This window comes from Lathamus discolor, chromosome 2 (genome assembly GCF_037157495.1).
Source record: "Lathamus discolor isolate bLatDis1 chromosome 2, bLatDis1.hap1, whole genome shotgun sequence".
NCBI lineage: Eukaryota > Metazoa > Chordata > Aves > Psittaciformes > Psittacidae > Lathamus > Lathamus discolor.
In genome coordinates, this window is record NC_088885.1 from 159,917,488 (window position 1) to 159,943,308 (window position 25,821).

At 53.5% G+C, this 25,821-nt stretch overlaps 5 protein-coding genes across 5 annotated transcripts; all 5 read right to left on the reverse strand.

Annotated features, from left to right (window-relative positions):
- Nucleotides 1-3,366: 3,366 nt before the first annotated feature.
- Nucleotides 3,367-3,702, reverse strand: LOC136009465 (feather keratin 1-like). The gene has a single exon (XM_065669457.1). It carries the CDS (start codon nucleotides 3,700-3,702, stop codon nucleotides 3,367-3,369), a length of 336 nt encoding a protein of 111 aa, XP_065525529.1.
- Nucleotides 3,703-9,734: 6,032 nt separating this feature from the next.
- Nucleotides 9,735-10,070, reverse strand: LOC136009466 (feather keratin 1-like). The gene has a single exon (XM_065669458.1). The coding sequence runs from the start codon at nucleotides 10,068-10,070 to the stop codon at nucleotides 9,735-9,737; it is 336 nt and encodes a 111-aa protein (XP_065525530.1).
- Nucleotides 10,071-14,894: 4,824 nt separating this feature from the next.
- Nucleotides 14,895-15,209, reverse strand: LOC136009468 (feather beta keratin-like). Its single transcript, XM_065669459.1, has one exon. It carries the CDS (start codon nucleotides 15,207-15,209, stop codon nucleotides 14,895-14,897), a length of 315 nt encoding a protein of 104 aa, XP_065525531.1.
- A 3,050-nt stretch (nucleotides 15,210-18,259) lies between these two features.
- Nucleotides 18,260-18,595, reverse strand: LOC136009469 (feather keratin 1-like). Its single transcript, XM_065669460.1, has one exon. It carries the CDS (start codon nucleotides 18,593-18,595, stop codon nucleotides 18,260-18,262), a length of 336 nt encoding a protein of 111 aa, XP_065525532.1.
- Nucleotides 18,596-22,222: 3,627 nt separating this feature from the next.
- On the reverse strand, nucleotides 22,223-22,558 carry LOC136009470 (feather keratin 1-like). Its single transcript, XM_065669461.1, has one exon. The coding sequence runs from the start codon at nucleotides 22,556-22,558 to the stop codon at nucleotides 22,223-22,225; it is 336 nt and encodes a 111-aa protein (XP_065525533.1).
- Nucleotides 22,559-25,821: the final 3,263 nt, after the last annotated feature.

Consider the following 25,821-nt stretch of genomic DNA (forward strand, 5'->3'; position numbering starts at 1 on the left):
TTATTTAGCTTGTGAGATGCTGTTTTTGGCTAACAGTACTGGACATAGAAGATGGGTGGATGCAAAGAAGGAAGTGGGTGAAGAGGAGAGGTCCATGGGGCATGTTACTAGGCAGCATGTACTGTCCCCTTTCCCTGCTTGTTTTGTGCCACAAGAGAAGGAGCTGCAGAAGGTGAGCTGATGTGGCAGCATTACCATGGTTGTGCATCCACCATCCCTGTTGTTGCTTCTAGGGTGTGGGTGGTTTCAGTGAGGTGAGGTGGTGAGAGCCCTTAGCATATGGAGACTTACATCTTATTCTTCTCTCCCCTTCCCTCTTGAGGAAGAGGAGTGATAGAGCACTTGCTCAGTGAGCACTTGGTGCCCAGCCAAGCTCCCCTCACAGACACCCATCTTTGCAGCAGAACTAGGTCACAGGCTTGGTCCTGCACTTGTCCCCAGTGCCCCATGCAGGGCCTTGCTGGACCAAGGTGAGGAGGATTGTCACCTCACAGGGGGTGCTTTCTGTGCGACCTCAGAGCATAGGGGTGGTGGCTTTGGGTCCCTGCAGAGGTTGTCCAGAGGCTCTGCAGCAGGGAGGATGGTGGTCAGGAGACCCTCTGCATGGGTGACTATTGGGCTCCACGGTGAATAGGTGCTGATGGCTTGGGGAATCTGCAAGCCATCATTTGGGGACTCCACAACAAGGTAAGACCATGGCCTGGGAACTTTGGCATGTGTGGCACAGGGGACTTTCATCCAGAAGGTCATGCAACACCGACCCACACCTGCGTCAGATGAGGATCTCAGAGCAGGAAGGTTGGTGACCTGCACACACTGCATGGGATAAGCAAGGTCCTTGCAGCAAGGGGGCAACGGTACCGCAAGTCTCTCTGTGGGTGGCCTGGGACTCCACCCAAATGGTCTCATGAGCCTGTGGTGACTCCATCAGTCAGTGGGAGTGTTGTCATGTTCATGACTATCTCAGAGCCAGCGCTTCCTCAAACCTCTATCGCATTGTGAAAGCACCCCAGGTGCCAGTGTCTGTTGGTCGTGGTGGCATATTTCCCAGGAGAATCCTTGTGGCCTTTTTCGCCCACACTGACAGCCTGTTGAGCCCTGGCTTTGTGTTGTGTGAAGTTGGAAGAGCTTTGGTAGAAGAAAGGGGAAGAGGTGTCAGAGGCTGGGATGCAGGAGAACTTTATTGAGATAAAAGCATGAAAACGTACAGGCATAAGGAGGAAGAGAGCTGAGATGCAAGTAGAGTGACCATGCACTGAGGTCTTCTGTATGCAGTAGATTTTGTCAGAGCACTGAGGTCTTCCTGGCTTGATTGAGGAGGAACCCACTGGAGATCCCCAAATGCTGATTAGCCTGTAAGATGATGGTGCGGCACACAGCACTGCATGAAGCAGATGGGGTGGTGCAGAGAAGGAATTTGGAGAAGAGGAAGACATCCATGGGCCACGCTACCAGGCAGCCTGGGCTGGCCCCTTCCCTGCTTGCTTAAGGAACAAGAGGCAATATAGGCCCACTGCTGAACGAAGTGGGTACCCTGGAGACAGAGGATATAAAGAAGGCAGAGGTGCTGAATGCCTTCTTTGCTTCTGTCTTTACTCCTGCAGACTCTCCCCGAGGGCCCCGGATTTCTATAGCCCCAGAAGGAGTCAGGACAAAGGAGGAGTTTGCTTTGGTAGATGAGGATTGGGTTAGGGATCAGCTATGCAAACTGGACATCTGTAAATCGATGGGTCCGGATGGAATGCACCCACGGGTGCTGAGGAAGCTGGCGGAGGTCATTGCTAGGCCACTTTCCATCATCTTTGGTAAGTCGTGGGAAACGGGCGAGGTGCCTGAGGATTGGCGGATGGCAAAGGTCACACCAATCTATAAGAAGGGCAAGAAGGAGGACCCGGGTAATTATAGACCGGTCAGCCTTACCTCCATCCCTGGAAAGATGATGGAACAACTTATTCTTGACTCCATCACTAGGCATATCAAGGATGAGGGGGTCATTAAGAACAGCCAACATGGTTTTATGAGGGGGAAGTCATGTATGACCAACCTTATAGCCTTCTATGAGGAAGTGACTAGGTGGAGGGATGATGGTAGAGCGGTAGATGTAGTTTTTCTTGATTTCAGTAAGGCATTTGATACTGTCTCCCACAGCATCCTCATAGATAAGCTAAGGAAGTGTGGGCTTGACGATCAAGTAGTGAGGTGGATCGAGAACTGGTTGAAAGGAAGAAGGCAGAGAGTTGTGGTCAATGGCGCAGAATCTAGCTGGAGGTCTGTGACTAGTGGAGTTCCTCAGGGGTCGGTGCTGGGACCGGTGCTGTTTAATATTTTCATCAATGACCTGGATGAGGGAACTGAGTGCACCCTCAGCAAGTTTGCTGATGACACAAAACTGGGAGGAGTGGCTGACACACCAGAGGACTGTGCTGCCATTCAGCGAGACCTGGACAGGCTGGAGAGTTGGGCGGGGAGAAACTTGATGAAATTTAACAAGGGCAAGTGTAGAGTCTTGCATCTGGGGAAGAACAACCCCATGTACCAGTACAGGTTGGGGGTTGACCTGCTGGAAAGTAGTGAAGGGGAAAGGGACCTGGGGGTCCTGGTGGATAGGAGGATGACCATGAGCCAGCAATGTGCTCTTGCGGCCAAGAAGGCAAATGGCATCTTAGGGTGCATTAGAAAGGGAGTGGTTAGTAGGTCAAGAGAGGTTCTCCTCCCCCTCTACTCAGCCTTGGTGAGGCCGCATCTGGAATATTGCGTCCAGTTCTGGGCCCCTCTGTTCAAGAAGGACAGGGAATTGCTTGAAGGAGTCCAGCGCAGAGCCACAAAGATGATTAAGGGAGTGGAACATCTCCCTTATGAGGAGAGGCTGAGGGAGCTGGGTCTCTTTAGCCTGGAGAAGAGGAGACTGAGGGGTGACCTCATCAATGTTTACAAATATGTAAAGGGTGGGTGTCAGGATGATGGAGCTAGGCTTTTTTCAGTGATATCCAGTGATAGGACAAGGGGCAATGGGTGTAAACTGGAACATAGGAAGTTCCACGTTAACATCAGGAAGAACTTCTTTACTGTAAGAGTGACAGAGCACTGGAACAGGTTGCCCAGGGGGGTTGTGGAGTCTCCTACACTGGAGATATTCAAGGCCCGCCTGGACAAGTTCCTGTGTGATGTACTGTAGGTTACCCTGCTCTTGCAGGGGGGTTGGACTAGATGATCTTTTTAGGTCCCTTCCAACCCTTGGGATTCTGTGATTCTGTGATTCTGTGAAGGTGAACTGGTGTGCCAGCATTACCCCAGACGTGAATCCACAATCCATGCCTTTGCTTCTAGAATGCACGTTAATGGTTTCATGCGTGTTGTCAAGGGCCCTTAGCAGATGTTGTATCCTCTTCCTCCGCCGTAGCAGCCCAGGCCTCCGAAGCCGTAGCCCAGTCCCCCGTAGCCGTAGCCAAGGCTGTAGCCGAAGCCCCCAGAGGAGATGGGCACTCCCTGGGCGCTGAGGACGTTGCCCACGGCAGCGGATGAGGAGGATCCGACGGCGGTGCTCTGGGGGAAGGAGCTGAGGATGGGTCCTGGCAGGGTGACCAGCACGGCGGGAGGCTGGATGACGACGCGGGAGTCCTCGCACTGCCTGACACAGGGCTCGTTGCAGCTGTTGGCCAGCGGGGTGGGTCCGCAGGGGCGGCAGAGGTCGGAGCAGGCCATGTCTGTGGTGTGGAGGGGCCCTGGCAGGGGACAGGAGAGGAGAGGAGAGGGTGTGGGGAGAGCGGAGGGCGTGGGGGTGCGAGGGGCGGTGGTGCAGGAGGGCGAGGCAGTGGGGAGGCTGGTGTGGGGCTGTGGGGCTGTGGTGCTGGGGAGGCTTGAGGGGTGCTGAGGCTGGGGCAGAGCGTGCTGGAAGAGCCGGGGCAGGGGGGCAGGAGCAGAGGGCAAGGGGCTTGAGGCTCACCTTGTTGAGCGCGCAGGAGAAGGCGTCAGCAGAGGCGAGTGAGGGACAGAGGCGCTGGGCCGGCTTTTATGCTGGTCCCCGAGGGGCGGGACAGCCTTTGCGCATGGCAGCATTTGTCAGCAAGCAGCTGGTGCGTGCCACAGCCTGGCAAGTCATGAGCTGGGGCCTGTTTTCCTTCCCACAGCGCTCCCTTTGCATGTCCTCTGTTGAGGACGAGTCCATCCGGCCCTGGCGGCAGCCTTCAAGTGCCCGTGTGTGTTTGGGACGATTTGCATGGAAAGTGTCTGTCAGGGCACTGTGCAGACATAACCAGAGCGTTCGAGGTGGGGTGGTGTGAGTGAGGTCATCCCGTGGCACTCGTGTGGTGTGGTTTGTGGGTGCCTTGTGAAGAGGTTTCCCATGTCCTCGTAGCCGTGTCAGGGGAGGGCCGTTTGCACCAGCAGGCTGTGGTCCTGCAAACTGTGCTTGAGATCTGGTTATTCCTGTGATGTGGGGAGCACTTCCAATCTGTCCAAAAGTTTGTGTTGCCCCAGTTGTAGAGCAACGCTGTTCTATGAGTGGCACGTTTGCAGCCTGGCCTCTGGTTTGATGCAGTGCTCGATGTTGGGCACCTTGTTAGAAGACCACCTTTGTAAGGGTGTTCTACTTTGAAATGATCAATTTTGGTGCAAAGGAGAGTGCTCTTCTGTTGTTTACCTCAGTATCCCTGCAAAGCCTTTGGTGCTTTCTCCCCTTGCATGGTCATGGGGTGTGGGGTCACCTGTGTTTGTGGGCACTTGGCTTGGGTGCTCTCTCAGCAGGTTTAGAGATGATGCAAAACCTGGAGAGAGGCTGAGATGCTGGATGGTTGTGCCATGATGCAGAGGGAACAGGAGGTGCTGGAGAATGGGCAGGTAGGAATCTGCTGACGTTCAACAGGAAGAAATGTAAAGTTTTCCATGTAGGGAGGAATGGTGCCTGTTGTCAGAACGTGCTGGAGACTGAGAGGCTGGAAAGCAGCTTTGCTGAGTACAGCTTTGTGGTGCTGGTGGAGAACAAGCTCAGGATGGTGCAGCAATGCACCCTTGCCGCAAAAGAGGGGAAGATATTCCACGGCAGCATTGGGAAGAGATTTGCTAGCAGGATGGTTGGTGGGGTGTGTGTGTGTGTGTTCTTGCTCTCTCTTCAATGCTGGTGAGGCTTTGTGTGTGCAGGCCTACGTCCAGTTGGAATCTTCTCACTAGAAGAAGGTCATGGATGTAGTAGAGCCAGTCCAATAGAGGACCACCAAGATGCTGTAGGGACTGGAAGATCGTTGCTGTGAGGAGAAGCTTAGAGAGGTGGGAGGGTTTTTTTCAGCCAGGAGGCAAGGCTGCAGAGGGCAGATGTCAGCAATGTGTCTATACCCTGAGTGGGAGGGAATGAAGAGAAGGGAGAGAGAATGTTCTCATCAGTGCCATGTCCAGGGCAAGGATGAATGGGGGAACCCGTAAAGACGTGCCCTTTTCCTTGGAAGAGAAGGCAACACTGCTTGTGCAGGAAGGTGTTCGAGACACTGAAAAGCTGACTGGACATCTTTGAAATCATGTTCATGCTGACCATTTGAGGAGGCTGTCCTGAAATAGATGATCTCCAGAGTTCCCTTGTGCACTAAATGATTCTGTTTGCTACATTCTGCTTGTGATGGCCAGGTAGCTGTGCTTGGAAAGAGACTTGGTCAAGTGTGTGCTGCCATGGAGAGCTTGTGTCCGAGGTGTGCATAGAAGTGCATTAACATTTGCAAGGTTTTTGGCAAGGGAAGAGCTGATGTCTGTGCTAGAAGTCCACAGGAGGGTTTTGCAGGGGATTTAATACATTACTGTGCTGTGGTGGAGCTTTTCCACCAACTTGATGGCCTAATGGGCCCTAGTTTTGTGCTGGCTGAGGTTGGATGAGCACTGTGAGAAGTGAAGAAGAGGAGGCCTCTTACGCTTGGATGCAGGAGAAGTTTATTGAGGAGAAATTCGTGAAAAGGCAGGAGAAGGAAGGGAACCAGTGTGAGGTAAAAGCAGGGCAACCATCAGCCGGGTCCCCTGTGTGTAGCAGGTGCTGCCCGAATCCTGAGGTCTTTGTGCCCCACAGAGGGAGCAGTGCTCTAGAGATTCCCAGGGGGTTTAGGCTGTGAGATAGTGTTTGAAGTGGACTAGATCAGAATGAGAAGTGCGGAGAAGGACGTTGGAGAAGAAGAGGAGGTCCATGAGCCCTGTGTCCAGGCAGCACAAGGTGGGCCCATTCTCCTCTGGATTTCAGGCCTGCTGAGGGTCTGAGCCAGCTTTTATGCTGGTCCCCGAGGGGCGGGACAGCCTTTGCGCATGGCAGCATTTGTCAGCAAGCAGCTGGTGCGTGCCACAGCCTGGCAAGTCATGAGTTGTGGGTGTGTTTTCCTTCCCACAACGCTCCCTTTGCATGTTCTCCTGTTGAGGACGTGTCCATCTGGCCCTGGCGGCAGCTTTTAAGTATAATAATTTAAGGCCAAATACTTGGTGTTTGTGGTGCTTTTTAGGACACTTGGCAGAACTTGCAGCCAAAGTGTTTGAGAGCTGGGGTGTTGTGAGTGAGGTCATCCCGTAGCACTCATGTGGTGCGATTTGCGAGTGCACTGTGAAGTGGGGGCCCCATGTCATCACAGCCTTGTCAGGCTGGTCTGGGCTTTGGAGCTGTGCTGGCTGTGAGGGGCTGCCCCTTCCATCGCATTCAGTCTCTCCCCACCTTGCTGCCAGGTCTCTAAGCCTGTCTTCAGGCCTGTCCTTTTGCACTGAGTGACCTCTGTGGGTGCCCTTTTGCCCAATTGTTCTTGTAAGGTTGTCACCTGGTGTCCTGGGTTTATGCAGTTAAGTTTTTTTTAGGTTATTATGTAGTTAACTTCAGTTTATTTGGATGAAGGAGTGGCAGAGACAGCGTGTGGTGAAATGATCATAACGCTTTTTCTGCATCCCCGTTTGTCATTTCGGGAGAGGGAGTGTGTATTTCAGGAGGGGAGGTGGACCTGCAGTAGGGGAGGGTTGGGGGAAGCTCTTTTAAAACTTGTTTTCATTTCTCATAATTCTACTCTGTCTTTTGATTTTGATTAATGAATTACCCCAAGCAAAGTCTATTCTGGTGCCTCTGGAAACCAGTGAGTGATTTCTGTGTTGTTATCTCAACTCAGGAGCCTTTTGTCATATTCTTCTTGTACACAGCTGAGGAAGTGATGGAGCAGCCCAATGAGGACTTGTCACCCAGCCAAGGTTAACCCAGCGTAGAGCCCCAACTTTGCAGCAGAGCTGGGTCACAGGCTTGTAGAATAGAAAAGATCATAGAAGAGTTTGTGTTGGAAAGGACCTTAGGATCATCGAGTTCCAACCCCCCTGCCATGGGCAGGGACATTTCACACTAAACTATTTCACCCAAGCCTGTGTCCAACCTGGCCTTGAGCACTACCAGGGATGGAGCCTTCACAACTTCCTTAGGCAGCCCATTCCAGTGCCTCACCACCCTCATGGTAAACAACTTCCTCCTTATATCCAATCTAATCTTCCCTTGTTTAAGTTTTAACCTGTTACCCCTTGCCCTATCACTACAGTCCTTAATGAAGAGTCCCTTCCCTACATCCTTATAGGCTACCTTCAGACACTACAAGGCTGCTGTGAGGTCTCCGCACAGCTTCTCTTCTCCAGGCTGAACAGCCCCAACTTCCTCAGCCTGTCTTCATACGGGAGGTGCTCCAGTCCCCTGATCATCCTCGTGGCCTCCTCTGGACTTGTTCCAACAGTTCCATGTCCTTTTTATGTTGAGGACACCAGAACTGCACACAATGCTCCAGGTGAGGTCTCACGAGAGCAGAGCAGAGGGGCAGGATCACCTCCTTCGCCCTGCTGGTCACGCTCTTTTTGATGCAGCCCAGGATACGGTTGGCTTTCTGGGCTGCGAGCGCACACTGCAGCCGGCTCATGTTCATTTTCTCATCGACCAGCACCCCCAAGTCCTTCTCTGCAGGGCTGCTCTGAATCTCTTCTCTGCCCTCCCTGCAGCTGAGCCTGGGATTGCTCCGACCCAGGTGCAGGACCTTGCACTTGGCATGGTCAAACTTCATGAGGTTGGCATCAGCCCACCTCACAAATGTGTCATGATCCCTCTGGATGGCATTTCTTGCCTCCAGCATGTCAACCGACCCATAGCAAGGTGAGACCATGGACAGGGAACTCTGGTATGTGTGGAATGTGGACCATGCAGCCTGGGGGTCAATGCAACAAGAGCCCTCACTTGGGTCAGAGAAGGACTGCATAGCAAGGAGGATGCTGATCTGGGCACCCTGCATGAGATACCAATGGTCCTCGCAGCAAGGGGAGCAATGAACACTGTGCTGATCCCTGGTGAAGCATCACCTGGAGTTCTGTGTTGAGTTTTGTTCTCCCCAGTAGAAGAGAGACATGGAGCTCCTGGAGCAAGTTGTGGTGCCTGGGAGCAGTTCCAGTAGGCTGGGAGAGAGCTCATGAGCCTCATATTGTGAAGAAGATCAGGAGGTACATTCTCAGAAAGTAGAGGCTGTGGAGCCTGACCTCATTCCTACAGAAGGTGACAGAAGAAACCTTCCTGGAGAGCAGTGCCGTGCCCAGCAAGGTCAGGGTGACAGGCTGTGGTTTAGGTGTGGATTTTGGGAGGGGAAATTGTCCTTGACCAACCTCTGTGCCTTCTTCCCTGTTGAAGGCACTGGGTGTTGGCCAAGGTTAGAGCAGTGTCTATTGCTGAGCTGTACTTGAAGGAAGCTCTTGTCACTGTCTCCCATGACACGCTCCTAGTAAGCAGAGAAAGTCTGGGTTGTGAAAGAGCCCAGGGAGGGGGACTGCAAAGTGGCTGAAGGGCTGGGCCCAGAGACTTGTGGTCAGTGGCAGGACAAGAGGCTGTGGGCACAAGGGAAAAAAGGTGAAATTCAATGGGCAAAGAAGGAAATCCTTTTTTAGTGTAAGGAAGGTCAATGAGTGGAAGAGGTTGTGAAATCTCCAAGGTGGAAGCTACTGAAACCCAACCGTCCATGTCTAGGACAATCTGCCGTAGCTGGATACTCTAGCTACTCTGAATTAGTCAAGTGTTTGCTGGCAAAGGGACACTTTATCTGAGGTATGCAGAGGGGAGTGTTATCACCTGGAATCATTTGTTTGAGCCAGTGATGGGCATATGTCATGTTCTGGAAGGCCTCCTCCTGCCACTCTGTGCTGTTGTTGGCTGTCCTGGCATTTATCCTAGGAGGTGACTGGTGGCCCTTTTTCAACCAATCCTAGTGACCTGTAGAGACCTGACTTTTGATGGGTGTAGGTGGAAGAGCCTTGGTAAGAGAAAGGAAGAGGAGGCTTCTCATGCTGGGATGCAGAAGAACTTTATTGAGGTAAAAGACTGAAAAGATAAAAGCCCCAACTGGAAAGAAGAGGGTCTGATGTGCAAGTAGAGTGACCATCTGTCAAGGTCTTCTGCTTGCAGAAGACTATGCCAGAGTATCAAGGTCTTTCTGCCTTGCAGAAGGAGCAGATCCATGAAGTTTCCCCCAGTGGTTATTGCCGCTTGAGATGTTTTTCACAGCAGAAAGTACAGAACATCACCAAAGGAGTGATGCAGAGAAAGAAGTGGGAAAAGTGGAGGGTCCATGCACTATGGAACAAACAGGCTGGGCTTCCTCTCCAAGAATTAGAAGCAGTTGTGGGCAGGTCCACACATCAAAACCAGCCCAGAAGAGCATCCTCAGTCCATATCCTTGCTTCTCGAATGTACGTGAGTGGTTTCATGCATGTTGTCAATGCCCTTAGCAGATGTTGTATCCTCTTCCTCTGCCATAGCAGCCCAGGCCTCCGAAGCCGTAGCCCAGGCCCCCGTAGCCGTAGCCAAGGCCGTAGCCGAAGCCCCCAGAGGAGACGGGCACTCCCTGGGCGCTGAGGACGTTGCCCACGGCAGCGGATGAGGAGGATCCGACGGCGGTGCTCTGGGGGAAGGAGCTGAGGATGGGTCCTGGCAGGGTGACCAGCACGGTGGAAGGCTGGATGACGACGCGGGAGTCCTCGCACTGCCTGACACAGGGCTCGTTGCAGCTGTTGGCCAGCGGGGTGGGTCCGCAGGGGCTGCAGCGGTCGTAGCAGGCCATGTGTGTGGTGTGGAGGGGCCCTGGCAGGGGACAGGAGAGGAGAGGAGAGGGTGTGGGGAGAGCGGAGGGCGTGGGGGTGCGAGGGGCGGTGGTGCAGGAGGGCGAGGCAGTGGGGAGGCTGGTGTGGGGCTGTGGGGCTGTGGTGCTGGGGAGGCTTGAGGGGTGCTGAGGCTGGGGCAGAGCGTGCTGGAAGAGCCGGGGCAGGGGGGCAGGAGCAGAGGGCAAGGGGCTTGAGGCTCACCTTGTTGAGCGCGCAGGAGAAGGCGTCAGCAGAGGCGAGTGAGGGACAGAGGCGCTGGGCCGGCTTTTATGCTGGTCCTGCAGTGCCCGAGGGGGCTGAGGCAGTCTTTGTGCATGGCAGCCTGTTTGTGCAAGCAGCTGGTGCATGTCAGAGCCTTGCAAGCAATTAGTTGTGGCTGTGTTTTCCTTCCAAGAATTCCTGAAGTTCGTGTCCTCCTGTTGAGGACGTGTCCTTCTGGCCCTGGCGGCAGCTTTCAAGTATTAGAGACCAAAGGCTTGGTGTTGATGGCGCATTTCAGGGTATTTGGCAGAACATGCAAAAAAAGCTTTGGAGAGGTGGGGGTGTCATCAGTGATGTCATCCTGTGGCGCTTGTGGTTGTGGTTTGTGGCTGGGTTGTGAAGGGGGGGCCCATGTCCTTGTAGCCCTGGGGCTGTGCTGGCTGTGAGTGCCTCCCCCTTCCATTGCAGTAGGTTCCTCCCTGACTTGCTGCCAGGTCACTGATCCTGTCTGTAGGCCTGTCCTTTCCTGTTGGGGAACCTTGGGGAAGGGAATATGTAATTTATGAGGGAAGGTGAACGTGGGAGAAGGTTTGGGGAAGGTGCTTCAAGATTTGGTTTTATTTCTCATAATTCTACTCTGACTTTTTTGAAAATTAATTTCAGTTTAATAAATTAAATTATTTTCCCTGAGCAAAGTCTGATTTGCTGCCACTGGAGTGATCCCCTGCCTGTGAGTGATCTCCATGTCCTTATCTTAGTTCGGGAGCCTTTTGTCATATTCCTGTCCCCTACCCAGTTGAGGAAGTGGAGCGATAGAGCAGCCCAGCGAGCACGTGGTGCCCAACTGAGGAGCCACCATAGAGCCCCATCTTTGCAGCAGAGCTGGGTCACAGGCTTGTTGCGGCACTTGTCCTCAGTGCGTCGTGCAGGGACTCATTGAGCCAAGGTGAGGAGAATTGTGACCTCATACTGGTGTTTTCTGTGTGACCTCAGAGCAGAGGGATGGTGGCTTGGGGTCCCCTGCAGAGGTGGTCCAGAGACTGTGCAGCAGGGAGGATGGTGGTCAGGAAACCTTCTGTGTGGGTCAGTGTTGGACTGGGCAGTGAAGAGGGGCTGGTGATGGGGGAACGTCCAATGCAGCATTTGTGGACCCCATAGCAAGGTGATACCATGGCCTGGGAACTCCGGCACGTTTTGAACGGGGACCCAGCAGCCAGGTGGTCAGTGCAACATTGACCCACACCTGGGTCAGAGGAGGATCTGAGAGCAAGGAGGGTGGTGAGCTGGGCACACTGTATTGGTTACCCATGGTCATCCCAGCAAGTGGGGACCAGGCCATGAGTGACTTTGTGCGTGGCCCTGGGACTCCACCTGAATGGCCTCATGAGTTTATGGTGACTCCATCAGAGGCGTGCTCATGGGAGTGTTGCCATGTTCAAGAATGTCTTTGAGCCAGCGCTGGCGCAAACCCCTATCATGCTGTGAAAGCACCGCAGGTGCCAGTGTCTGTTGGTCGTGGTGGCAAATTTCCCAGGAGAATCCTTCTGACCTTTTTCACCCACACGGATGGGCTGTTGAGCCCTGGCTTTGTGCTGTGTGAAGTTGGAACAGCTTTGGTGGAAGGAAGGGTGAGGAGGTGTCACAGACCTGTATGCAGGAGAACTTTGTTGAGGCAAAAGACTGAAAAAGAGCAAGCATAATGTGGAAGAGAGCTGGTCTGATGTACAAGAATGGTGACCATGCACTGAGGTCTTCTGTTTGCAACAGATTCTGTCAGAGCTTTGAGGTCTTCCTGACTTGCCTGGGGCGGAGTGCACTGGAGCATATTTAGCACACTAAATATCACCAATGATATTTAGCCAGTGAGATGCAGTTTTCAGCACACAGTTCTGGACATAGCTGATGGGGTGATGCAAAGAAGGAATTTGAAGAAGATCAGGAGGTCCAAAGACCATGTTAGCAGGCAGCCTGCTCTGTCCCTTCCCTGCTTTCTTTGTGCCGTAAGAGAGGGAGCTGCGGAAGGTGTGTGGATGTCCCAGAATTACCCCAGATGTGCATCCACAATCTGTGTCTCTGCCTCTAGAATGTACGTGAGTGGTTCAAGGAACGTTGTGAAGGGCCCTTAGCAGATGTTGCAGCCTCTTCCTGTGTGACCTCAGAGCAGAGGGATGGTGGCTTGGGGTCTCCTGCCCAGATGGTCCAGAGACTCTGCAGCAGGGAGGATGGTGCTCAGCTGACCTCCTGCATGGGTCACTGTTGGAGCCTGCAGCGAAGAGCAGCTGGTGGACTGAGCTTCCCCCCAAGGCAGCATCTGGAGACCGCATAGCATGACACCATGGCCTGGGGACTCTGACGTGAGTGGAATGGGGTCCATGCAGCAAGAAGGTCAGTGCAACAAGCACCTAAACTTGGGTCAGACGAGGACCACTGAGCAAGGAGGTCCACAGTGCATGGGCTATCCATGGTCCTTGTAGCATGTGGGGAAGGGGCCGTGAGTCCCTGTGTTGGTGGCCCTGGAACCCTACATGAATGGTTTCATGAGCCTGGGGAGACATCATCACAGTAATGCTCAGGGGAGTGTTGTTATGCTCAAGACTTAGTCTGAGGCAGTGCGGGGCTTGTGTCACATTGTGGAATCACCCCAGGTGCCAGTCTTTGCTTGTGATGCTGGCGTGTTTCCCAAGAAAATCCATGTGGCCTTTTTCACCCACACTGACAGCCTGTTGAGCCCTGCTTTGTGCTGCGTGAAGTTGGAAGAGCTTCGGTTGCAGAAAGGAAGAGGAGGCATCACAGGCTGGGATGCAGGAGAACTTTATTGAGGCAAAAGAGTGAAAAGGTGCAAGCATAATGTGGAAGAGAGCTGGTCTGAGATGCAAGCAGGGAAACCGTCAACTGCGCTCTTCTGTTTGCAGTAGCTTTTGTCACAGTACTGAGGCCTTCCTGCCCAAAACTGGGAGGAGACAACTGGAGGTTCCCTGATGATTATTTAGCTTGTGAGATGCTGTTTTTGGCTAACAGTACTGGACATAGAAGATGGGTGGATGCAAAGAAGGAAGTGGGTGAAGAGGAGAGGTCCATGGGGCATGTTACTAGGCAGCCTGGTCTGTCCCCTTCCCTGCTTGCTTTGTGCCACAAGAGAAGGAGCTGCAGAAGGTGAGCTGATGTGGCAGCATTACCATGGTTGTGCATCCACCATCCCTGTTGTTGCTTCTAGGGTGTGGGTGGTTTCAGTGAGGTGAGGTGGTGAGAGCCCTTAGCATATGGAGACTTTCATCTTATTCTTCTCTCCCCTACCCTCTTGAGGAAGAGGAGTGATAGAGCACTTGCTCAGTGAGCACTTGTTGCCCAGCCAAGCTCCCCTCACAGACACCCATCTTTGCAGCAGAACTGGGTCACAGGCTTGGTCCTGCACTTGTCCCCAGTGCCCCATGCAGGGCCTTGCTGGACCAAGGTGAGGAGGATTGTCACCTCACAGGGGGGGCTTTCTGTGCGACCTCAGAGCATAGGGGTGGTGGCTTTGGGTCCCTGCAGAGGTTGTCCAGAGACTCTGCAGCAGGGAGGATGGTGGTCAGGAGACCCTCTGCATGGGTGACTATTGGGCTCCACGGTGAATAGGTGCTGATGGCTTGGGGAATCTGCAAGCCATCATTTGGGGACTCCACAACAAGATGAGACCATGGCCTGGGAACTCTGGCGTGTGTGGCACGGGGGCCTTTCATCCAGAAGGTCATGCAACACCGACCCACACCTGCATCAGATGAGGATCTCAGAGCAGGAAGGTTGGTGACCTGCACACACTGCATGGGATAAGCAAGGTCCTTGCAGCAAGGGGGCAACGGTACCGCAAGTCTCTCTGTGGGTGGCCTGGGACTCCACCCAAACGGTCTCATGAGTCTGTGGTGACTCCATCAGTCAGTGGGAGTGTTGTCATGTTCATGACTATCTCTGAGCCAGCGCTTCCTCAAACCTCTATCGCATTGTGAAAGCACCCCAGGTGCCAGTGTCTGTTGGTCGTGGTGGCATATTTCCCAGGAGAATCCTTGTGGCCTTTTTCGCCCACACTGACAGCCTGTTGAGCCCTGGCTTTGTGCTGTGTGAAGTTGGAAGAGCTTTGGTAGAAGAAAGGGGAAGAGGTGTCAGAGGCTGGGATGCAGGAGAACTTTATTGAGATAAAAGCATGAAAACGTACAAGCATAAGGAGGAAGAGAGCTGAGATGCAAGTAGAGTGACCATGCACTGAGTTCTTCTATATGCAGTAGATTTTGTCAGAGCACTGAGGTCTTCCTGGCTTGATTGAGGAGGAACCCACTGGAGATCCCCAAATGCTGATTAGCCTGTAAGATGCTGGTGCGGCACAAAGCACTGCATGAAGCAGATGGGGTGGTGCAGAGAAGGAATTTGGAGAAGAGGAAGACATCCATGGGCCACGCTAGCAGGCAGCCTGGGCTGGCCCCTTCCCTGCTTGCTTAAGGAGCTGGCGAAGGTGAACTGGTGTGCCAGCATTACCCCAGACGTGAATCCACAATCCATGCCTTTGCTTCTAGAATGCACGTGAATGGTTTCATGCGTGTTGTCAAGGGCCCTTAGCAGATGTTGTATCCTCTTCCTCCGCCGTAGCAGCCCAGTCCCCCGTAGCCGTAGCCAAGGCTGTAGCCGAAGCCCCCAGAGGAGATGGGCACTCCCTGGGCGCTGAGGACGTTGCCCACGGCAGCGGATGAGGAGGATCCGACGGCGGTGCTCTGGGGGAAGGAGCTGAGGATGGGTCCTGGCAGGGTGACCAGCACGGCGGGAGGCTGGATGACGACGCGGGAGTCCTCGCACTGCCTGACACAGGGCTCGTTGCAGCTGTTGGCCAGCGGGGTGGGTCCGCAGGGGCTGCAGCGGTCGTAGCAGGCCATGTCTGTGGTGTGGAGGGGCCCTGGCAGGGGACAGGAGAGGAGAGGAGAGGAGAGGAGAGGGTGTGGGGAGAGCGGAGGGCGTGGGGGTGCGAGGGGCGGTGGTGCAGGAGGACGAGGCAGTGGGGAGGCTGGTGTGGGGCTGTGGGGCTGTGGTGCTGGGGAGGCTTGAGGGGTGCTGAGGCTGGGGCAGAGCGTGCTGGAAGAGCCGGGGCAGGGGGGCAGGAGCAGAGGGCAAGGGGCTTGAGGCTCACCTTGTTGAGCGCGCAGGAGAAGGCGTCAGCAGAGGCGAGTGAGGGACAGAGGCGCTGGGCCGGCTTTTATGCTGGTCCCCGAGGGGCGGGACAGCCTTTGCGCATGGCAGCATTTGTCAGCAAGCGGCTGGTGCGTGCCACAGCCTGGCAAGTCATGAGCTGGGGCCTGTTTTCCTTTCCACAACGCTCTCTTTGCATGTCCTCTGTTGAGGACGAGTCCATTTGGCCCTGGCGGCAGCTTTTAAGTGCAAATATTAAAGGCTAAATACTTGGTTTTGATGGCGCGTTTCAGGACATTCGGCAGATCATGCAATGAAAGCGTTGGCGCGGTGGGGGTGTCATCAGTGATATCATCCTGTGGTGCTATTGTGCTGTGGTTTGTGGGTAGGTTGTGAAGAGGGGGCCCCATGTCCTTGCGGCTCGGTCAGGCTGGTCTGGACTTTGGAGCTGTGCTGGCTGTGAGGAGCCAGCAGGTGATGTGAGACATGAAGCAGTGGTTTGGGTTTGGGCGTACGTATCCATGTTGTACCCTGGAACACCACTTGAACTGATGACCTTTCTAGGCCACTCTGTTTTATCCTTTAAAGATCATGATTTTCTGCAGTGCTTCCTGATGGCTGAAATAGAGCTCATCCCTTTGTATGTATAAGACAATCAAGAGGGTGGGTCTGGCACACTGGAGTCTTGAGTCAGCCTGATCTGTGCCCACTGTTAGGCTCCGTTTTCATTTCTCAGATTTACAGGACAACCTCTTCAGTTATTTCAGCTCTGTGTTCTGCGGTCATAATGAAATACAATGAAGAAACAAGAAGCCGGGGCTGTGCCCATTTTTGCCCAGTGTAGGTTAAGACGTAAACTCACTTCTTCAGCAGACAAATCATAACTTACAACATCTGATTCTTCTCATAGTGTCCTTATGAGCAAAAATACATAATTACGTGCCAATGGTAAGAGTGCTCCTTCTTCCTGCTCTGTCATGGTTTGGATGTTACTTGTGTCACTCCTAGAAACATGAAAGCCTCAGCATTCCAGGTGCTGCTGGATCTGCTTCAAAAGGTTCTTAGGGTTAGCTGATGTTTTGTACCTTTCAGATTGGAGGTTTGGTCTGATGCCCTTCCATAATTTAGTGGTTTCTGAGTGAACTGCCAGACAAAAGGTGATGCGCAGGAGACAGCAATTTCTGGGTGATACTGGCTGCATAATGCCCCTACAGCCCCTTCTCGCCACGTGTTCTGCCTAAATGGTGCCTCATTTTGAGCTCATGGCGCCGCTCCCAGCATACCTCAGGCCGCACCAGAAGCTGGGGTAGCCAAAATCAGAGCAAGAGTTGAGTGAACAGTCCCATACACCCCAGGATGCGGTTTGCCCCCTTGTCTGCCAGGGCACACTGCTGACTCCGATTGAACCTGCTGCCAGCCAGCACCCCAGGCACCTTTCTGCAGGGCTGCTCTCCAGGAACTCCTCTCCCAGGCTGTGCTTGTGTCCAGCACCGCTCCATCGCAGGCACAGAATCCAGCATTTGTGCTTCTTAAACTTCATGCCATTGATGGTTGCTGTCCTGGGTTCAGCAGTAGCAGTTATTTTTCTCCTTCTTAGTAGCTAGTGCAGTGCTATATTTTCATTTTTTGGCCTGGGAACAGTGCTGATAACGCCGATGTTTTCAGTTGCTGCTCGAATGTTTGGTCGGGCCAAGGGCTTTCTGAGCCTCATGCTCTGCCAGGGAGGAGGGGAGGCCGGGAGGAAGCAGAGACAGGACACTTGACCCAAACTGACCAAAGAGGTGTTCCATACCACAGCACGTCATGCCCAGGATGTAACGGCGAGTTACCCGGAACGGCTGGGGACTGCAGGGTTGGAGGAGGTATCGGTCGGTGCTTGGCTGGCGGGAGTGGGGCGAGTTATTGGTCGGCTGGTGTTGAGCTGTTGTATTCTTTCCTCTTGTTATTTCCTTTATCATTGTTATTATTGGTGGTAGCAGCAGTGATTTGTGTTATACCTTAGTTACTAAACTGTTCTTATCTCATCCCGTGGGAGTTGCATTCTTTTCGATTCTCCTCTCCGTCCCTCCAGGAGCAGGGTGAGGGCAAGAAGGGGGGGAAGTGAGCAAACGAGGTTTGTGGTTGGGTTCAAACCACGACACACAGTAATGGGCTTGTGTCACGTTCTGGAAGGCTTCCATGTGTCAGTCTGTTTTGTTGCTGGCTGTGGTTGCATATTTACTTGGAAAAACTTTGTGGCCCTTGTTCACTCAGCCTGATGTCCTGTTGAGCCCTGGCTTTGTGCTGCGTGAAGTTGGAAGAGTCTCGGTAGAAGAAAAGGAGAGGATGCGACAAAGGCTTGGATGCATAAGAACTTTATTATGACAAAAAAGTGGAAATGTAAAAGCATAAAGTGGTAGAGAGCTGGTCTGAGGTGCGAGTAGGGTGACCATCATCTGAGGCTTTCTCTTTGCAGTAGATTCTGTCCGAGCACTGAGGTCTTCCTGCCCTGAACTGGGAGCAGCCCAAGAATGGTCCCCTGAATCTTCCTTAGCTTGTGAGATGCTGGCTGTGCCAGAGAGTACTGGACATAGCAGATGGTTGATGCAGAGAAGGAGGTGAGAGAACAGGAGGAGGTCCACAGGGCATGTTACCAGGCAGAATGGGCCGGTGCTGTGCCCTGCTTCTTTTCTAGATTCCTTGAAAGGAGAACCTGTGGACAGCAGATACGTGTGTGAGGAAGAGTCTGGATGTGCATCCTCAGTCTTTTGCATGGCTTCCAGGGTGTTGTTGCTGGTTGTCAGGGTGCTGTCGAGAGCCCTTAGCAGATGTTGTATCCTCTTCCTCTGCCGTAGCAGCCCAGGCCTCCAAAGCCGTAGCCAAGGCCTCCGAAGCCATAGCCAAGGCCGTAGCCGAAGCCCCCAGAGGAGACGGGCACTCCCTGGGCGCTGAGGACGTTGCCCACGGCAGCGGATGAGGAGGATCCGACGGCGGTGCTCTGGGGGAAGGAGCTGAGGATGGGTCCTGGCAGGGTGACCAGCACGGTGGAAGGCTGGATGACGACGCGGGAGTCCTCGCACTGCCTGACACAGGGCTCGTTGCAGCTGTTGGCCAGCGGGGTGGGTCCGCAGGGGCGGCAGAGGTCGGAGCAGGCCATGTCTGTGGTGTGGAGGGGCCCTGGCAGGGGACAGGAGAGGAGAGGAGAGGAGAGGAGAGGGCGTGGGGAGAGCGGAGGGCGTGGGGGTGCGAGGGGCGGTGGTGCAGGAGGGCGAGGCAGTGGGGAGGCTGGTGTGGGGCTGTGGGGCTGTGGTGCTGGGGAGGCTTGAGGGGTGCTGAGGCTGGGGCAGAGCGTGCTGGAAGAGCCGGGGCAGGGGGGCAGGAGCAGAGGGCAAGGGGCTTGAGGCTCACCTTGTTGAGCGCGCAGGAGAAGGCGTCAGCAGAGGCGAGTGAGGGACAGAGGCGCTGGGCCGGCTTTTATGCTGGTCCTGCAGTGCCCGAGGGGGCTGAGGCAGTCTTTGTGCATGGCAGCGTGTTTGTGCAAGCAGCTGGTGCATGTCAGAGCCTTGCAAGCAATTAGTTGTGGCTGTGTTTTCCTTCCAAGAATTCCGGAATTTCATGTCCTCCTGTTGAGGACGTGTCCTTCTGGCCCTGGCGGCAGCTTTCAGGTATTAGAGACCAAAGGCTTGGTGTTGATGGTGCCTGTCAGGGTATTTGGCAGAACATGCAAAAAAAGCTTTGGAAAGGTGTTGGTGTCGTCAGTGATGTCATCCTGGGCACTCCTGGCTGTGGTTTGTGGGTTTCTTGCCGTGCTTCCTGATGGCTGAAATAGAGCTCATCCCTTTGTATTTGGGAGAAAATCAAGAGGGTGGATCTGGCACACTGAAGGCTGGTCAGCCTGACCTGTGCCCAGTCTTAGGCTGCATTTACATTTCTTAGGTTTACAGGACAACCTCTTCTGTTCTGGCAACTCTATGTCCTGAGCGCACAATGAAATACAATGAAGAAACAAGAAACCGGGGCTGTACCCATTTTGCCCATGGCGACAGCTTTCAAGTATTAGAGACCAAAGGTTTTGTGTTGATGGCGCATTTTATAACACTTGGCAGAACGTGCAACCAAAGCGTTGGAGAGGTGGGGTATCATCAGTGATGTCATCTCTTAGCACTTATGTGGTGGTGTTTGTGGGTTCCTTGTGAAGACTGGTCCCCATGTCCTCGTACTCATTTCAGGTTTGCCTGGGCTTTGGAGTAGTGTTGCGTGAGGGGCTGCCCCTTCCATTGCATTTGGTCCCTCCCTGTATTGCTGCCTGGTCACTAAGCATGGCTTTGGGCCTTCCCTTTTGGGTGAGCTCTGTGGGTGTCTTTCTGCCCTCGTGCTTGGGAGGTTGTCCCTGGGTGTAGTGGGTTTACGTGGTAATGTTTTGGTAGCCATTGGGCTGCTGTGTTGTCTTTCCTGAGAAGATGGCAGAAGCGTCCCCCATATCCGATAAAGGCTGTGGGAAGGACTCACAGAATCACAGAATCACAGAATCCCAAGGGTTGGAAGGGACCTCAAAAGATCATCTAGTCCAACCCCCCTGCAAGAGCAGGGTAACCTACAGTACATCACACAGGAACTTGTCCAGGCGGGCCTTGAATATCTCCAGTGTAGGAGACTCCACAACCCCCCTGGGCAACCTGTTCCAGTGCTCTGTCACTCTTACAGTAAAGAAGTTCTTCCTGATGTTAACGTGGAACTTCCTATGCTCCAGTTTACACCCATTGCCCCTTGTCCTATCACTGGATATCACTGAAAAAAGCCTAGCTCCATCATCCTGACACCTACCCTTTACATATTTGTAAACATTGATGAGGTCACCCCTCAGTCTCCTCTTCTCCAAGCTAAAGAGACCCAGCTCCCTCAGCCTCTCCTCATAAGGGAGATGTTCCACTCCCTTAATCATCTTTGTGGCTCTGCGCTGGACTCCTTCAAGCAATTCCCTGTCCTTCTTGAACAGAGGGGCCCAGAACTGGACGCAATATTCCACATGCGGCCTCACCAAGGCTGAGTAGAGGGGGAGGAGAACCTCTCTTGACCTACTAACCACTCCCTTTCTAATGCACCCTAAGATGCCATCTGTGGAAGGCTTTTTCCTGTGAACGAGGACCAATGATGGAGCAGGGGAAGAGTGAGAAGGGAGGAAGAGCAGAGATAAGGTGGGGTGAACTGACCACAATTCCCATTCCCACCTCTCTGTGCTGTTTTCTGCAAGGGAGCAGTAATTTAGAAGGGAAGATGAACCTTGAAGAAGGGAGAGGTTGGGGGCAGGTTTTTAAATAATTGGTTTTATTTCTCTTAATTCTACTCTGACTTTTGATAAATTAATTTCCCTGAGTTAAGTCTGTTTTGCTGCTACTGGAACCTGGTGAGTGATCTCCATGTCCTTATCTGAACGTGGGATCTTCTCCCCCTCCCCAATTGAGGAAGAGGAGTGATAGAGCCGCTCAGTGAGCTCTTGGTGCGCAGCGAAGGTCAAACCAGCTCAGAGCCCCATCTTCACAGGAGAACAGGGTTACAGGCTTGTTCCTGCACCATGTTCCAAGTGCCCCATGCAGGGCCTTGCTGAGCCAAGGTGATGAGGATTGTGACCTCACACTGTGGACTTTCTGTGTGACGTCAGAGCAGAGGGATGTTGGCTTGGGATCCCTTGCAGAGGTGTTTCAGAAATACAGCAGAAGGGAAGATGGTTGATCCAGAGACCTCCTGCATTGTTGGAGCCTGCAGTGAAAAGGGGCTGGCGGCCACCTAAGCATTCTGCCAAGGCATCATTTGTGGACCCCATAGCAAGGTGAGATCATGACCTGGGGACTCTGACATGGGTGGAATGGGGAAAATGCAGCCAGAAGGTCAGTGCAACAGGAGCACACGCCTGGGTGAGAGGAGCCTCCCAGAGCAGGAAGGTGGTGACCTGGGCACCCTGCATGGTATTGTCCATGTGCCCATGGTCCTCGCAGCAGTCAGTGACAGGGCCATGAGTTCCTGTGTGGTTGGCCCCAGGAACCCACCCGAATGGCCACATGAGCCTGGGGTGACTCCGTAAGAGTTGTGCACAGGGGAGCACTGCTCTGTTCAATGCGTTGTTTGTGACAGTAATGGGCTTGTGTCACGTTCTGGAAGGCTTCCATGTGTCAGTCTGTTCTGTTGCAGGTTGTGGTTGCATATTTACTTGGAAAAACTTTCTGGCCCTTGTTCACTCAGCCTGATGTCCTGTTGAGCCCTGGCTTTGTGCTGCGTGAAGTTGGAAGAGTCTCGGTAGAAGAAAAGGAGAGGACGCGACAAAGGCTTGGATGCATAAGAACTTTATTATGACAAAAAAGTGGAAATGTAAAAGCATAAAGTGGTAGAGAGCTGGTCTGAGGTGCGAGTAGGGTGACCATCATCTGAGGCTTTCTCTTTGCAGTAGATTCTGTCCGAGCACTGAGGTCTTCCTGCCCTGAACTGGGAGCAGCCCAAGAAAGGTCCCCTGAATCTTCCTTAGCTTGTGAGATGCTGGTTGTGCCAGAGAGTACTGGACATAGCAGATGGTTGATGCAGAGAAGGAGGTGAGAGAACAGGAGGAGGTCCACAGGGCATGTTACCAGTCAGAATGGGCCGGTGCTGTGCCCTGCTTCTTTTCTAGATTCCTTGAAAGGAGAACCTGTGGACAGCAGATACGTGTGTGAGGAAGAGTCTGGATGTGCATCCTCAGTCCTTTGCATGGCTTCCAGGGTGATGTTGCTGGTTGTCAGGGTGCTGTCGAGAGCCCTTAGCAGATGTTGTATCCTCTTCCTCTGCCATAGCAGCCCAGGCCTCCGAAGCCGTAGCCCAGGCCCCCATAGCCGTAGCCAAGGCCGTAGCCGAAGCCCCCAGAGGAGACGGGCACTCCCTGGGTGCTGAGGACGTTGCCCACGGCAGCGGATGAGGAGGATCCGACGGCGGTGCTCTGGGGGAAGGAGCTGAGGATGGGTCCTGGCAGGGTGACCAGCACGGTGGAAGGCTGGATGACGACGCGGGAGTCCTCGCACTGCCTGACACAGGGCTCGTTGCAGCTGTTGGCCAGCGGGGTGGGTCCGCAGGGGCTGCAGCGGTCGTAGCAGGCCATGTCTGTGGTGTGGAGGGGCCCTGGCAGGGGAGAGGAGAGGGGAGAATGGAGGAGAGGGGAGGAGAGGAGAGGGTGTGGGGAGAGCGGAGGGCGTGGGGGTGCGAGGGGCGGTGGTGCAGGAGGACGAGGCAGTGGGGAGGCTGGTGTGGGGCTGTGGGGCTGTGGTGCTGGGGAGGCTTGAGGGGTGCTGAGGCTGGGGCAGAGCGTGCTGGAAGAGCCGGGGCAGGGGGGCAGGAGCAGAGGGCAAGGGGCTTGAGGCTCACCTTGTTGAGCGCGCAGGAGAAGGCGTCAGCAGAGGCGAGTGAGGGACAGAGGCGCTGGGCCGGCTTTTATGCTGGTCCCCGAGGGGCGGGACAGCCTTTGCGCATGGCAGCATTTGTCAGCAAGCAGCTGGTGCGTGCCACAGCCTGGCAAGTCATGAGCTGGGGCCTGTTTTCCTTCCCACAGCGCTCCCTTTGCATGTCCTCTGTTGAGGTCGAGTCCATCTGGCCCTGGCGGCAGCTTTTAATTGCAAATATTAAAGGCTAAATGCTTGGTTTTGATGGCGTGTTCCAGGACACTCGGCAGATCATGCAAGGAAAGCATTGAAGTGGTGGGGTGTCGTCCATGATGTCAGCCCATGGCACTCGTGTGCTGTGGTTTGCAGGTGCATTGTGAACCGGGTGCCCTATGTGCTTGCAGCCCTCAGGCTGCTCTGTGCTTTGGAGCTGTGCTGGCTATGTGGGGCTGCCCTTTCCATTGTATTTGGTTCTTCCCCACCTTGCTACCACATTGCTGAGCCTGTCTTTAAGCCTGTCTTTCCTGTAGGATGAGCTCTATGGGTATCTTGCTGTCTATTTATGTTTGTAAGGTTGTACTTGTTGTAGCAGGTTTATGTTTACTGTTACGGTGGTGAGGCACTGGAATGGATTACTTAGGGAGGTTGTGCATGCTCCATCCCTGGCCGTGTTCAAGGCCAGGTTGGACGAAGCGATGGGTGGTACAGAATCACAGAATCACAGAATCCCAAGGGTTGGAAGGGACCTAAAAAGATCATCTAGTCCAACCCCCCTGCAAGAGCAGGGTAACCTACAGTACATCACACAGGAACTTGTCCAGGCGGGCCTTGAATATCTCCAGTGTAGGAGACTCCACAACCCCCCTGGGCAACCTGTTCCAGTGCTCTGTCACTCTTACAGTAAAGAAGTTCTTCCTGATGTTAACGTGGAACTTCCTATGTTCCAGTTTACACCCATTGCCCCTTGTCCTATCACTGGATATCACTGAAAAAAGCCTAGCTCCATCATCCTGACACCTACCCTTCACATATTTGTAAACATTGATGAGGTCACCCCTCAGTCTCCTCTTCTCCAAGCTAAAGAGACCCAGCTCCCTCAGCCTCTCCTCATAAGGGAGATGTTCCACTCCCTTAATCATCTTTGTGGCTCTGCGCTGGACTCCTTCAAGCAATTCCCTGTCCTTCTTGAACAGAGGGGCCCAGAACTGGACGCAATATTCTAGATGCGGCCTCACCAAGGCTGAGTAGAGGGGGAGGAGAACCTCTCTTGACCTACTAACCACTCCCTTTCTAATGCACCCTAAGATGCCATTTGCCTTCTTGGCCGCAAGAGCACATTGCTGGCTCATGGTCATCCTCCTATCCACCAGGACCCCCAGGTCCCTTTCCCCTTCGCTACTTTCCAGCAGGTCAACCCCCAACCTGTACTGGTACATGGGGTTGTTCTTCCCCAGATGCAAGACTCTACACTTGCCCTTGTTAAATTTCATCAAGTTTCTCCCCGCCCAACTCTCCAGCCTGTCCAGGTCTCGCTGAATGGCAGCACAGTCCTCTGGTGTGTCAGCCACTCCTCCCAGTTTTGTGTCATCAGCAAACTTGCTGAGGGTGCACTCAGTTCCCTCATCCAGGTCATTGATGAAAATATTAAACAGCACCGGTCCCAGCACCGACCCCTGAGGAACTCCACTAGTCACAGACCTCCAGCTAGATTCTGCGCCATTGACCACAACTCTCTGCCTTCTTCCTCTCAACCAGTTCTCGATCCACCTCACTACTTGATCGTCAAGCCCACACTTCCTCAGCTTATCTATGAGGATGCTGTGGGAGACAGTATCAAATGCCTTACTGAAATCAAGAAAAACTACATCTACCGCTCTACCATCATCCCTCCACCTAGTCACTTCCTCATAGAAGGCTATAAGGTTGGTCATACATGACTTCCCCCTCATAAAACCATGTTGGCTGTTCTTAATGACCCCCTCATCCTTGATATGCCTAGTGATGGAGTCAAGAATAAGTTGTTCCATCATCTTTCCAGGGATGGAGGTAAGGCTGACCGGTCTATAATTACCCGGGTCCTCCTTCTTGCCCTTCTTATAGATTGGTGTGACCTTTGCCATCCGCCAATCCTCAGGCACCTCGCCCATTTCCCACGACTTACCAAAGATGATGGAAAGTGGCCTAGCAATGACCTCCGCCAGCTCCCTCAGCATCCGTGGGTGCATTCCATCCGGACCCATCGATTTACAGATGTCCAGTTTGCATAGCTGATCCCTAACCCAATCCTCATCTACCAAAGCAAACTCCTCCTTTGTCCTGACTCCTTCTGGGGCTATAGAAATCCGGGGCCCTCGGGGAGAGTCTGCAGGAGTAAAGACAGAGGCAAAGAAGGCATTCAGCACCTCTGCCTTCTTTATATCCTCTGTCTCCAGGGTACCCACTTCGTTCAGCAGTGGGCCTATATTGCCTCTTGTGTTAGTTTTATTTGCTATGTATTTGAAGAAGCCCTTTCTATTGTCTTTAACCCGACTAGCAAGATTGAGTTCCAAGGAGGCCTTAGCTGTCCTAATTGCCTCCCTACATCCTCTAACAACTGTCCTATATTCCTCCCAAGCGGCCAGCCCCTCCTTCCATAATCCATAGATTCTCCTTTTCCACTTGAGTTTGCCCAGCAGCTCCTTGTTTAACCACGCCGGTCTCCTAGATCCCTTACTTGACTTCCTACTCATTGGGACGCTCCGATCCTGAGCTTGGAAGAAGCGGTCCTTGAATGCTAACCAACTATCTTGAGCCCCTTTACCGCCTAGTACACTTTCCCATGAGACTTCCCTTAGCAGTTGACTGAAGAGGCCAAAGTTGGCCCTTCGGAAATCCAGAACTGTGGCTTTGCTAGGTATTCTATTCCTCCCACACAGGATCCTAAACTCCACCATCTCATGGTCACTGCAGCCAAGGCTGCCATTGACCGTCACCACTTCGACCAAAC

Coding starts and splice junctions, on each gene's coding strand:
- LOC136009465 (XM_065669457.1), bottom strand. CDS start 3,702: ATGGCCTGCTCCGACCTCTGCCGCCCCTGCGGACCCACCCCGCTGGCC.
- LOC136009466 (XM_065669458.1), bottom strand. CDS start 10,070: ATGGCCTGCTACGACCGCTGCAGCCCCTGCGGACCCACCCCGCTGGCC.
- LOC136009468 (XM_065669459.1), bottom strand. CDS start 15,209: ATGGCCTGCTACGACCGCTGCAGCCCCTGCGGACCCACCCCGCTGGCC.
- LOC136009469 (XM_065669460.1), bottom strand. CDS start 18,595: ATGGCCTGCTCCGACCTCTGCCGCCCCTGCGGACCCACCCCGCTGGCC.
- LOC136009470 (XM_065669461.1), bottom strand. CDS start 22,558: ATGGCCTGCTACGACCGCTGCAGCCCCTGCGGACCCACCCCGCTGGCC.